Below are 13,730 nucleotides of genomic sequence, written 5' to 3' on the forward strand. Positions count from 1 at the left end.
ATTAAAACATTCTTTTCCAGTTCACAATATGCTGAGGGGTTTAGCAAGGTTATTGAAAACGCTTTCTGTCGCTTAGTCGCACAATTAAATCCAAAAAATATATAAAAAGCATGTTACAGCGGAATAATAGTCACAGGTTGCACCCCAGAATTATTGTACACCAGGTTCGGGTTTAGTTTTAAAAAATGTTGGGTCTGATCTCCCACCCAGCTACACTTGCGTCGTATTTTCGCCTGACTCGATAACTGTTTTATCGGTGCCTATTTTTATGTTATTTATTGTTTATTATATATCCGCATAGTTGTCTTTTTGCGCAAAATAAAAATGATTGATTTGTAGGTCGCTTTTGAACCAGCTGATTTAAGCTTTAAATTAGATGTAGGTTTTGTTTTAAGAAACTGCAAGGGAGCACATGTTTACAACAAACAACTCGTACTGACCATACCCGAAACCCAGTCATCAATTGCAATAATTTTTTTTACCCATTGCATGAATCCCACTCAGATAAACCTGGTCGACGAATAGCGCCACATGGCGGTAAACAAACTGCCAATAGTAAACCGTTATCCTAAAACCTTACGGTTGGCATATCACACAGTTCATGTGAGAATAAACAAATTTTCCACAACAAAAAGAAAAAAATCGTGACTTCCTAAAATGATTACTTGCAGTATCCAGAGATGTTTAAAAATTCAACGCCGTTGTGTTTCCCAAAAAATCATAATTCTGGTAACTAAACAAAAATTAAAGCCCGCACATTTTTAAAAAGGTCAAAATTTGCAAATGGTTTAAATCAATTTGCACATCGCCGCAAATAATTTAACGAATATACACAAAAAATGGTTAGAAATAAATTTAGTAAACATTGAAACAAATTCACTGTAAAAGCGCCCGTGCCTTTATAAATCTGCCATGTATGCACATGTTTGTTTGTTTTTGCTCTGGTGCAAATAAAAGTGACAAAAATGATATTCTAACCCTTTAAGCGTTAATATAATCTTGCCCTCTTGTTTGACGTTAAAATACTGTGCAAATTTTAGTGCTTTTTTCTTTCTTTTAAAAATAGATGAAGTCAACTAGACTTAAAATAAGGAAAAAACGAGGCCAAAATTTACGCTTTTTGAAACTTGGAGGGGAAGTTTACAGAAGGTTTGTTAAGCGTTGCATCACCCTTATCTCCGTCCGCAAATGGAGAAGGCTTGCAAATCTCGACATTGGTGTAATGTCTTCTGTCATTTTAAACTCAAAAATGTAATTTCAGTATTTTCAATGGGAATTGTCCTGCGTTTTGAAAAAGAAAAAAACACCTATAAACTTGTTCCAGCAGTGTTTCCCTTCTTCTCAGTTCCCAGTTGGAGTAAAATATTGATGAAGTGTTCGTAGGAAACAATTTGACGAGCGATTTTTTTGTTTAAGTCTGTTGCCAAACATATGTGTCAAGATTTACCGAGTGAATTATTAAAGAAACAAACTCTGTGTTGCAAATAAAACCCATTACCACCTGTCTACTAGAAAACAAACATCAATTTCTTTAAATAATTTTGTGACAAAGACAAAAACAATATGATTTATATTTTTATTGCTATGATAATTGCATAAGCCGGTTTAGTAAAATTTGCAAATCGAGGCATTCACGATCAAACAAAGACGGCATACATGATTATTTGATGAATCTAATATTTGAAATATCGCATTCCATTGCTTAAGATTTTACCCAAGATATGAGCAGTCATTTCGTGGGCAGGTTATTGACGTGGGCGAATGGCGCATTTTAATCACGGCGAAGTAATTTAAAAAGCCGAAAGTTGTGTTGGCAACTTGGAACGATGAAATATTAATCGTCCCCAACAGGTTGACACTTCTTAACGCTTTGAGCAAAGTGCGCCGGTATTTGGCAACAGGAGTCGGCCTGGCGTGTCGGGGACGGGCGGGACCACTAAAAATTCCATCAATAAATCATCATCCGACACCGCTTTGCTTGCGCAAAAGTAATGAGAGGTCGCCTGTTGACGTAGATTTCAACTACAGCAAAATGGTGTCGCCTTCTTCTCGTTTACAGGACTTGTATATGCGTTTAGTTCATCTTGTACGTAATTACAAGTGGGGTTATGTCGGAGTTCGGTAGCGATATACAACTTACTGAAACAATGAACGAGCGGTTGCCTTTACTGGGGCAAAAAATTAATAAAAATGACAGTTTTGCTGAATCGGAACATTATGGAAACGATTGCGACGAGATGTTTAGCGATGATAAAACGAAATCATCAAAGTTCGGGAAAAATAATGCAAAGGTGGCGCAATCAACCGTAACGAAACGTAAGTGAAATTTTTTAAACTAGTAAATGTTTTGGACTTGAATTCGTAAAATAAAGGAAAACAACTACACCAGTTAATATATTGCTTTATTGCATACCTACGTAAATTATATTAAAGTGAGTTGTTTTCGATCTTTTAGGCTACAGAGTGTCAGCTATCCGACTAGCGTTTTTAATGCTTGCGTTTGGTTTGGGAGAGCATTTATGTTTACGCGGTGCTGGGGTTCACGGCTTTACTTTCTGCAAGCACAACGAAACTGGAGTTAAGCTCGTTAACAACGGGCAAGTATTCGAATGTTGTATATTTCAAATTGCTTCACTGTAGTTTTTAAGTTGGATTCAAGTTGTAGCAAACTTAAACAAAAGTTATTTTGTAGTTATGAAAAAATAACTGTGTGGATCGGACCAGAAGTGCCAGAAGATTTTCGACTTCTAGCCAAACTACAAGAGCTTTTTACAATCACCTCCTCCAACATCTATAAGTTGACTAAGTACGTTCACTCGCAGATGTGCTTATTTAGGGAACCATAGTTCTACTTTTCTAACACTTAATTTTTCAGAAATCGTGCTTACTTCCGCCATATTGAAATGATTCTCCCGCAAACATGGGGAACTTTACCTGCCGCTCTAGTAAACCAAATATCGAATGAAACAGCGACCGACAGCGCACAATCGGAAGCGCTCTTTCGGATACGTAAAAGTTATCCAAGGTTTGTAAAACTTTTTTGTTTTTTTAATGGTAACAACTGCGAGAGTGTGGGAAACAGATATAACTTTTGTTTACATTCAAGTATGATTAAAATACAAAAGATGCACAATGCGTAATTTTGTCTGGTTTGTCTTTAAAAACCTTTAAAAAATTATCAGAAAATCCTTTAATTCGCAAACTAAAAATAAACATTTTTAAGCCAGATTTATGTAATTTGAACATTTGTTTAGTATGTAATTATCTGTTGGTCGAAGTTCAAAATTTGTTTTGTACCAATAATGGTCAGCAAATAAAACGTAACCAATGTTCGCAGAGTTCCCAGACAAAGCGATACATCCTGGCGCCTTGGCGATAAATACGCATACGTCAATAAGCCCTACGTCATCAAAACAACACCCTGCGGATTCTCAGGGACGTACGTTCGTTTACCACCTGAGTTTGTTCTGTTTGGTGATAAAGTAGCCGATGAAATTGGCCCACCCGGCAAGGCAAGTTTCAACTTTGTTGTGATACCGTATTGTAAATACTGGTGTGTTTCTAAAACGGATTGATACAATGCAGATAATGGCAAGTGAATTCGCTAAGCTTCGATGGGGAGTTTATGATGAAAAACCCCGCGCCACAGCCGAGTCGGATTTTTATCTACGTAGTAACCTGCAAGTTCGTCCTACTATATGTTCATCAGCCATTCCAGGTATACGCTGCGATAATTCAGGGAATCCCACAAAAATCCTTGTCATAAAACTCACTTTTGAAATAATCCTCTTTATTTTTCATTGCCACCAGGAAAAATTGTGAACATAAGCGATCCAGGTAGTGAATGTTCTGCGATTGAAAGCTTGTATGACAGAAAATGTCTTTTCCAGCCAATGAAGGAAAAACAGTCGAAGTCGTATGCTTCCTTGTTATATAGGTAAGTAAAACAAAGGCCTTCCATTCATTTATTATGGAAAAACGTGTTATAGTAATCTCACAGAAAATCTATCCGTTTCCAGGTCTGACTTAGGGTATGTTGATGAGTTTTGTGACGACGGAGAAACTGTTCCAGATGAGTTGAAGCATGATGATGAAGCGCCAACCATTCATAATTTGCATTGTCGGGGTAATGCAATTTATTTTGTTCTCAATGAAGCGCCTTTACATCTAAGGCTTGGCCTACGGACTATGGGAATATAAAAACATTTGTGAAACATATATAAGTACAATGAAATAACCAAAAACTGTATTACGTTAGGTCGAAGTGTTTGGAGTGTTATGAGGGAACATCCTGATTTCGTGGACGGAAATAATCCCTCATCTCTAGTGGAAAAATCTACTGGTTCAATCGAGTTTGAACCACCGCCTCCTAAGTTTTCTATAGTTCAAAATCTGGACAGGTAGCGTGATATATATCCTCATAACCTACAACCTTATCTATTATGTAGGGGTACTAATAAACACATGTTTATGTAATAAACACGTTACAAAACAGGAGAGTCGTTCTCATCCTCGATGTCTCAACGAGTATGGGAATGTACAACAAACTTGAATTAATGAGACAGGCTGCAAGTCACTATATTAATACCGTTCCAATCAACTATTGGGTGGGAATCGTCTGCTTTGCGGCGTGAGTATAAAATAATTTCAGCTTTGATAAAGTAATTTTGCCAAAATCCAACAACACGTACCATCTCTAGTAAAGCCCAAACAAAAGCTCCACTGACAGTAATTAGAACAGACGATGGAAGAAATTTACTCAAGGAACGACTTCAAGTGCTCCAGCCAATTGCTGGTAAAATCGTGATACGTTATTTAATTTATGTTTGATTTTATTCTCAAAACGGTGTCAAAACCTACAGAGATTTCTATTATTAGGTACAAGTATTGCAAACGGACTTAAGGAGGGACTAAAGGTTTTGATGACATCAGGGCCCAAAGTCCTTCGAGGTTCTGGCGGAACAATGATTGTTCTCACAGATGGACTGGAACACAACAAACCAAAAATTAACGAAAGCGTATTAGAAACAGTAAGTGCAATGTAATGCTTTCTGTCCTGATTCACAGGATGTTATCATTTTTTTGCAGATTAAACAATTTGGCGTAAAAATAAACACAATAGCATTTGGGTCAAAAGTTTCCAAGGACCTGGAATATTTAGCGATGGTTAGTGGCGGACACTCACACGCGGCGAGTTCCGGGGAATTTGGGATTGATTCCGAACTAATGGAAGCATTTTTGTCACATAATGAAGTGGTCGACGGTAAGTAGTCTTTATTTATTGTGTTGTCTGGCGATTGAGAATACGAAGTCATCGTACACTCGTACAGCATGATTACCAACAAATAACTTATTGTTGATGCGTGTATAGTTGGAGCTGTTGCCCTGGTGAGCAAAGAGATCGTGATCAAGCAAAATTCAAGTCATGAGGAGAAGTTCGTTATCGATAATTCCGTTGGCACCAACACCCGCATTAGTGTGTTCTACAAAACCAAAACCCTGCCGATGGTAAGTTTATAAAAACCAAGTGTGGACACACAAGCGCGATACCGCCGATTTGGGGTCGATTCTCGTTCTACTATCTAGAACTAAATAAAAAAAGAATGTAACGATTCTGACACATCCACCTACTGACGTCTGTTCCGGCTTACAGATATCACTAAAAGCACCGAACGGGGATATTTTCAACGATGAGGTTCCAACGAATGACGTAATATTTTCTCACGATTCTAGATTTAAAACTATGACAGTGAGGATCCCAGGGACAGCGCAGGTTAATAGCGGATTTATATTATTCACATGTTATCATTTATACCTGAACTTGTCCTTATTACAGATTGGTGTTTGGACTTTGACGTTTCGCAACAAAATGTTGAAGTCAAGAATGGCAATCAGACTGAACATAATTTCTTATCCAAGCTTGGAAGAAGCGCTAGTAATTTCGCCAGCACTTCTGTGTCGCTCATTTGCGTTTACAGGCACAGAATCGATGGTGATTTATGTGTATCTAAGTAAAGGTGAGGGTAACCTTTTCACATGCGGTAGATTTTTCACCAACACTTAGTTTTTATCAGTTCCTTTTGCGCTTGTTTACCAGACACAAATGTGGAGGATTCAATCAATTTAATAACCTTATAGATTATATTGATTAAATTGGTGGTTATAATCTGTGTAACTTGCAACTAAATTAGGCGAACTGGCTGTTTTGGATGCAAACGTCGCAGCGGAAATAACACGACCATTAGCGTCTTCTGGAATAGTCGACACGAGGTTCGTCGTATTGCGAGACAACGGCCTCGACCCCGATGTGACTAAAAACGATGGCGTGTACTCTGCTTATTTTATTAGTTTTACAACGAAAGGAAGGTATAACGTTAAGGTGGGTCACAATTCCGTCACATTTTTTCGTTAAACAAACAAGACGAAGGAATATTTTTTTAGGTATACGCCGATGACAACAACCAACGGGCCAGCATCGATGAAAATTACCTTTTAGGTATCGGGCTGTGGGACAAGCAGCCGATTGAACATGATACCAGATACCTTCTACCTACTCTACAACCTAACACCAGGTACAGGATGAACTTCGTATGCGTGGCAATATGAAATGTTGCGTAATGCCACGATGAAAATTTACTGTTATCTCTTTACAGGCCGGACTCCAACGCGCGCAGAAAGAGAGCGATTGGCAGGTTGACACTTCAGCCTTTCCAGCGCGTCAGCTCAGCAGCAGGAGCGTTCAATGTCCAAGAATGGAAAGTGGACGATACGTGTGCCCCTGGGTAAAATGATAAACTAACAAATATTAAATTAGTTTGGAGTAAATTCGCCTTCTGTTGTTGACATCAGCTATGCTTACAAATTACCTGCATCATGCTAAAATTGTGGAGAAAGTCGTTGTCGTTTTGAGCTAACCTCCCTTTCGGGTATGTCGTATTCCCGAACTTGGCGTTGAGTGAGCAATTGGGAAAGACGATAAACATATTTTACTTCGGTTGATCTCACTCTTGCACAACGAAAATCCCACTGCCTGTTTTCCCTTGTGCGGTTAAGAATGTACTCATCCAACTGAATTGCGTCCTGGTTGTCAAGATTAGAAAAATCTGAAAGCAAATCCTGGATGTGGTAAATGTGTCGCGTAGCAAGTCGTTTGATCGTGCTCTCGCATCCTCTGGCCTCAGCCAAAAATTGAATTAATAGGCGCAGATGTGCCGACACATACTGCGACACATTCGAATTTTCGCCTGAATCGACCAAAAAGTCATTAACAAGGAGATTGCTGACTTTGGGGTCGACAGTCTTCAGTATTTCCGATGGCCGCGTTGCCTGATCCTTTTTTGGTGTCACTGTTAATCTTTCCTGCATTCTACGAGGAGCTGTCGCACGTTCACAATTTTGACAAGTAAAAGCAAGACCACCAATTGGCACCCACAATGTCTGAGTTTGTTGGGAAGTCTGTTTTGTTTTAAGTTGGGTCCCACGTTCTTGCCGTGGTGGTACCGTTATACACGATCCTACAGTATTTTGGTAACAGTCTGCTCGACATGAAAATTGTTGGTGGTTTGTTTCCAAGTTGTGTTTGTAGTTTACAAAGGATAAGGCTTGATCAGATGCTGGTAATGTCTGGGTCGCGTTGTTCGCCACCTTCGTTCTCATTGTTTGCGAGTGTCTGCTGCTAGAGTCAGGTGTGATTTGTGAGCTGACGTTGCAAGTACTTAAATCCGTATTTGAGCCAGTGCTGCAAGTATTGCTTTCGGTTTGTGACTCTGAGCTGCAAACATATTTTTCCACAGTCTCCGTTGCTGCATCGACCGCCCGCTTATTCATCCCGCTACTGCAAATGTTTGAATGAATGCTTAAAATACTGCTCACAGCAGCCGGAGTTGAAACTAGATTGCTCGCATCCGGTATAAGTTGCGTCGCCTTTGTGTTGCAGCTTTGGCTAACTGACTTTGCGACATAGTACTTTTCGGGTGCACTGCCTGTTTGTAATTTATCTACCACACAAAAGCTTTGAAGAAACTTCAGGAAATTGGGACTTTTAACAACTACCATATTGGCAATTTTCACAGGGGATTTTTCTGAGCACATATTAGCTGGTTCGACCAGTAAGTAAGTGTCTTGCAGCAGGGAAGCAATCTCTTCGTTTGTTTTTTCCATGATAATTCACTTTAGTTGCAAACAACACAAACATTAACTAGAAAATTAACCTTAAAACAGGTTTGTCAAAAAAACATTTTTCTGTCGTCATAATGGCATGTTGTTTAATGCACTCACCAAAATAAAAAAACAACAACTGATAGCCTTATTTTTACAGATACACCCACTTCCAAGACTCGTGCTACAAAATCATCAACGTGCCACGACTTGATTATGAAAGAGCGCAATCTTTCTGTCAAATTGAGGGTGGCAAGCTTTCAGTACTAAACAGTCGCCAAGAACTAAGTTGGCTTCTTGCGAGAATAACGCCACCAAACGATCCATCTTCAGGCAATGCGTGGTTCGGTGGTGTGGACCAGGTACGTTTTGAGAACGGCGAATACTGTGTCAGAACACGTGCGCGTGTTGTGCGCATTCCACTGCTATATCAGCAACGCAAGATTTTATTTTAACAGAAACTACGAGAAAACGAAGATTTGGATATCGCAAAAATTGTACAGAGAGTGCGGCGTGGAATGAATGATGAAGATTTAGATGTACTTACCTCATTGTTTAATGAAACAAACCTGTCAGAGGAGCTGCTCTATGCAGCTAACTCGTTTGATCCAGATCTGCAAGGCTTAACAGCAAAAGACATAAACAGGTTTTTTTTACAAAAAAACATGTACTTAACTGAGAAGGCCTACAATGTCATGACAAAATCAAAGTGTTCTCTAAGGTTTTAAGTTAGTTCTAGACTAGTAGTGTCCTACAACACTTCCAGTTGTACTGCTACGAAACTTAATACACCTATCCGAACATATTCTCACTTAATTTCTCTTCATAACCACGCCATCCTTCAAACACACTCTACACTCGTTACCAGTTGCAATTCATTGTAATGAGCTTCAGAGAATAAGCCACTGTGACAGAACAAACACACCACAGTTTTTCTTGTAGTGCGGTAGCGTCATTCCCACGTGTGCCAATTGTACAACTTAATTACGCGCTTCCTCAGTGTTTGCTGGTATAATTGCTGCCTAGCGCACTTGACGTAGGTCACCTTGTCGACAGGATTATAAACAAGCTGGGACTCAAGACTCGACGCGATCTCATTGATCAGCTGCGCTCTTACGCCTCTAGCTTGCGCGAGTTGCGTCGACAAAATGCGTCCAAAGGCGTAAGTTTGCAGTGAAATTGCGCTTCACCAACTGTGAAACATTCACTGAAAAACACAACATCTTTTTAGCAGGACAACAAACCTCGTAGGAAAAAAAGGCAATTATCTCCGGGCAGCTTCGACTTACAAGGATTGTTAGCACTTGGCCTCGGGCCACCACCTACAACGACAACACAATCTTCTGAGACTGGCAACCAGTCACAAGCAACGTTGTACGTCGTCACAAGTAATGTCAACACAACGGAAGCCTTCACAGATACAGTTACCCTGTCACCAGCAAAACGCGAACCAGAGGTGTAGTACCGTTATTTTTAAGCGCGCCACACTTCATTAACTGGCCGTCACGCATGACAGGATATGCGACTCGTGCCTATTGAACAGGTTTCTTATTACACGAAACAGGGTGTAATATAATCTCTGTTAACTTAGTAACGTGTTCCTGCACCCAGCAGTAGCTTCGGTGGAATCCAATTATTCGAAAAATTACCGTAAAATTATTAGGCGCAATTGCAACAAAAAAAACCTGGTATCCCCCCCTGTCCAAACTAACTGTAAATAGGTATCATACCAAACGCTTTTTGTGTTTTTGTCGATCTACGTGAATAAGCCAGGTAACTAAACACTGCAACACGATAAAAACATAATGTGTATCAATTTAAGCTTGCATATTTTGACTACAAATTTACGGAACCAATAAACGTTTGGTGACGAAACACTATGAATAATCTTAAAACGTGACGCAATGCTTTTTTGTGACATAAAGTCACTACAAAAAATGAAGTTTTGTTATAGAGATCGCGCTTCCTATGAGAAATGATTGACGCCCACCTAGTTAATAACCATAGGGTATAGGATAGGGTATTGCATGAAATCTATGTAGCGAAAGCATTCCTCCCCCATTTCACGCGAAATAGTCAGTGCATAGTCTGGACTTAAAACTACTGTTGATCTATAGTCCGTCATTCAATTAATTACAATTTCCAATTCAGATTCCCGATCCCCAGAGCAGCGGGGCGGATATTCCAACGTGCTCGTGGTTTCAGAACGAAAAAATTGTTGAAACAACGGGTGATGTTTGCCAAACTCTTCGGAAATTCATTTGCGAGAAGCCAAGTGCGATGCCAAGAAATAATTTCCCGAGTTTGATGTTTTGCTAATTTCGTATTTTTGTTGCACAGTGAAAGACAGATTTCCTCCTTCGCGGATCGTCGATTTACAGGGTAGAGTAAACGAAAACGATAAACTGTTGACTTTATGGTGGTCGGCTCCTGGTGATGATTTGGACATGGGAAGAGGTGAGTGCATCTTCCACGACTCAATTAACGTTTAGAAACACCGGCGACGTTTGTCAAATTTTTATCGTTAATTTTTTCGCATAAGTTTCTATTGTGGTTTTCCGATCAATACAGTGCAAGACTGTTGCCTTCAAAAAAGCAGCAATCGCTGACCAACGGAGTTTAAACGGTTTACATATAGTGTTGCTAGTGGGGGTTGTGTTGCATATAAGAATGAGGTGGTAACATCGGTCAAATCGCCCGACCAACACACCAGGTAGAAAATGTTGGCAACATAAATTTAACGGCATTTTGTGACAAATTGTCAGTTTTTTCAAAAATTTAATTGCCTGGCGGCATCCGCAGCACAATGTTTATGAAATTAATAAATCAACAAAACAATGCTTGTACAAAGCAGACCAATTAGCGTTGATAAAGTTGGTTCGACAACGTCCAACTTAAAAAAAAATGCTTTTTTTGATGCGGTAATGATATGTAGCACTATTAATTACTTACTCTATAGCCGATGGATACGACGTGAGAATATTGCGAACTCGGATGGCAAGACATGTCCTCGCGTTTGACTTTGAGAGAGGAGTAAAAGTAGCGGACGATGTAATTGTAAAAGGAAACTTGCGGAGTCCTCGATCAGCTGGCAACACCGAAAGAATGGTGGTCAACCTAACTCAAAACATGAGTAAGAATAAATGTGTAGAGAAAACTTCAGCTGTCCAAGCAAATCACAAAACAATATAGTTTCCAATATTACGACTTGCTTAGTAGCTGTAGAGGAATCTAGCCCTCGGTTAGGCATTGTTTATTTTCCAATATTATATAGGTTGTTAAATTCTTTGCAATTTTTAACTAAACCAGAAGGTTTTTCATGTAGAACGTTTCGTTTAATGCCGAGTAAATTTGTTAGGCGCAGAAATCATAAAAACATGATTGCAGTTTAAGGCCTAAACTAAACAAATTGGGGACACGTTATAAGTCGCCCTAACTTGATTTCAAGACTTGATTTCACGTTAATAGTTGCAACGGATAAAGGGCAAAATATTGTGCCAATAAAACAAGTAATTACCTACGAGAGATACAAAAAAATTCGTGTTGCGTCCTTCTATACCACAACATATAATACTAAATGTCAATTATTGTTTTAGTTTGTCCGCCGCATGGAGCGATCGATTTGACGTTGGTCGTGCCTCCTGAAACCTTTGATGTTCAAGGACCAAATCAAGCTGTGACAAAAGCACAAACAGACACAAAAAAATCTGTATTGGATTTTGTTAGTTCTCTAATTTCTAATTTTACACTAGGTACGTAATATTATAAACGAACAACCACTGGTAATTTTCAACCCAGTTGTGTAGGGTTTAAAGGCCCTTTGCTGCATAGTTATAAGCATACCATAAGCATTTAACTATTAGACCTATAATATGCAGTTATCCTGAAATCTGTTTTTTTCTATTTTAGATCAATTTGAGATGCAAGTGTCATTACTGGTCCACACATTAAATATTCCAGTTTTAACGTTTGGAAACAAGTTAACCCTGAACGAGATTTTGGCAGTTATTGAATCCAAAACACTTATTGTTGCAACACCAACATCAACACGTAAGTTTAAGAAAAAGGTAAAATGTACATCGATATTCACTAAAAAGTAACAAACAAATGTGTGTGTAAAATTATGCAATTTCGTCGTACAAGTATGTTGTTAATTACAGTTGACGAAGTGGTGACAAATATACAGAAAAAAGGCGGTCGATTGGATGCAGCCAAAATTTTAGTGGCTGTGACTTCTAATATCGATGATTTGGTGAATGTTACAGGAGTGAAAAAGTTGATTATCGCAACTGATACAGCTGTTAATAAGTAAGCATAATACAAGTTATTGAAAACACGACTTTTATGGTGGACATTTCAATATTTACATACAACACTATAGGACTTTTTTGTGGGAGACAGCCTTTAATCCTGGATGTAGAAATTCCTTCGTAATTGACGGAATTAAAAACCTACCCCCCATAGTCGGAGATGTGCAGACACAATTGTGTAAAGGCAGAGAAAATGAATATCAGGCAAGATTGTGAAAGTGTTTTTGATTTATTTTGCTGCTAAATGCCCTAAATTTGATTGTAGGCCGTTGGTGTATCTGCATTTGATGACGTAGGTCAGCGTGGTGATTCATCTAACATTATCCCATTTGTAATGTCCAATCAACCTGAAAAATTTTTTTGTCCGGTAATTGAGGTGAGTTCATCATTTTTGCAATTGTTCACGTCAAATATCCTGAAACTGTTGCTCGCAGAAAATACCCGCCCCTGAACCAGCACAGTCGAACGCCCAGACAGTGGCGCTCGCCGTTGGGCTTCCAATTACCGTTATCTTGTCCATCCTGGGCACTGTAATGCTGTTCGGGCAAGTGAAGAAATGGAAGAAGAAGAGACAGCAGGCAAAGGAGAAAAAGGAACAACAGGAAAGGGTAAGATTCTCTAAGTTATCGTAAAAATACTCGCATAACGGTTAATGTGTCCAACTTATTCACCGTCACCAATTATTGCACTGAAAGGTCTACTACACAAACAAAGAAACATTTTTTTGCCTTTTGCAGTTGGAAAAGGCAAAACTGGCGCGTGCGGCTGCTGTTCAGGCAGCAACAGCCCAAGCGGCCTCATCATCGCAAGGTACAACGAATAACAACAATAGTAACACTATTCGTCGGGCCTGGTACAGCAAGAACCAAACCTCTCCTTTACAATATCCCCCAGTGTAAAAAATACTAGTTTTGCAACAGGAGCATGACATCGTTTATACAACAATCATATGTCGTTTGCATTTTTACCAAGTGTTATGTGTTGCGTAACAATAGTAATTGGCCTACATGTGTAAATACAGCTTGTACTTTTTATTGATTTTGTTTGTTGCGCCAGCAGAATTAAATTTACATCATCGAATAAAAAAACATTGTGATCCCGTTGATGGTTTACAAACATATGTTCATAATTACCTTGATAACGTCTTATTTTTTGAAAATATTACAAGTATTTTACATACGTTAGAAACAACGGAAAGTTCCATTTTGTTGGTATGGTTGATCACGTTTCTGATTGATAGGTACTTCGGGGATTTCCCGAAGT

At 39.0% G+C, this 13,730-nt stretch overlaps 2 protein-coding genes across 3 annotated transcripts; one reads left to right on the forward strand and one right to left on the reverse strand.

Moving 5' to 3' along the window:
• The first annotated feature begins 2,108 nt into the window (after window positions 1-2,108).
• Window positions 2,109-13,366, forward strand: LOC145911955 (uncharacterized). Its single transcript, XM_082999385.1, has 33 exons — window positions 2,109-2,316; window positions 2,456-2,597; window positions 2,693-2,806; window positions 2,876-3,025; window positions 3,338-3,512; window positions 3,586-3,718; window positions 3,811-3,937; window positions 4,020-4,126; window positions 4,259-4,400; window positions 4,496-4,630; window positions 4,701-4,795; window positions 4,879-5,030; window positions 5,089-5,263; window positions 5,372-5,508; window positions 5,654-5,773; window positions 5,837-6,017; window positions 6,192-6,379; window positions 6,442-6,572; window positions 6,654-6,782; window positions 8,318-8,519; window positions 8,616-8,803; window positions 9,214-9,330; window positions 9,409-9,613; window positions 10,309-10,432; window positions 10,498-10,614; window positions 11,117-11,290; window positions 11,754-11,909; window positions 12,067-12,207; window positions 12,318-12,465; window positions 12,539-12,671; window positions 12,733-12,843; window positions 12,902-13,075; window positions 13,205-13,366. The coding sequence occupies exons 1-33, from the start codon at window positions 2,109-2,111 to the stop codon at window positions 13,364-13,366; spliced, it is 4,893 nt and encodes a 1,630-aa protein (XP_082855511.1).
• Window positions 6,621-8,205, reverse strand: LOC145912693 (uncharacterized). 2 transcript variants are annotated; one of them, XM_083000253.1, is made up of 2 exons: window positions 6,867-8,205; window positions 6,621-6,778 (listed from the first exon to the last, which is right to left on the reverse strand). In XM_083000253.1, the coding sequence occupies exon 1, from the start codon at window positions 8,158-8,160 to the stop codon at window positions 6,877-6,879; it is 1,284 nt and encodes a 427-aa protein (XP_082856379.1). In that variant the 5' UTR covers window positions 8,161-8,205; the 3' UTR covers window positions 6,621-6,778; window positions 6,867-6,876. The 2 variants fall into 2 exon arrangements, with proteins under 2 accessions (XP_082856379.1, XP_082856378.1); XM_083000252.1 differs by having other exon boundaries at window positions 6,688-6,795.
• Window positions 13,367-13,730: the final 364 nt, after the last annotated feature.

Source organism: Ascidia mentula, chromosome 8, assembly GCF_947561715.1.
Source record: "Ascidia mentula chromosome 8, kaAscMent1.1, whole genome shotgun sequence".
Taxonomy (NCBI): Eukaryota; Metazoa; Chordata; class Ascidiacea; order Phlebobranchia; family Ascidiidae; genus Ascidia; species Ascidia mentula.

Excerpts from the sequence above, each read along its gene's own strand:
- LOC145911955 (XM_082999385.1), top strand. The coding sequence starts at position 2,109 with ATGTCGGAGTTCGGTAGCGATATACAACTTACTGAAACAATGAACGAG. Across the intron at positions 6,018-6,191 it reads TTATGTGTATCTAAGTAAAG|GCGAACTGGCTGTTTTGGAT; the intron begins GTGAGGGTAACC and ends CAACTAAATTAG. Across the intron at positions 8,520-8,615 it reads GGTTCGGTGGTGTGGACCAG|AAACTACGAGAAAACGAAGA; the intron begins GTACGTTTTGAG and ends TTATTTTAACAG.
- LOC145912693 (XM_083000253.1), bottom strand. The coding sequence starts at position 8,160 with ATGGAAAAAACAAACGAAGAGATTGCTTCCCTGCTGCAAGACACTTAC.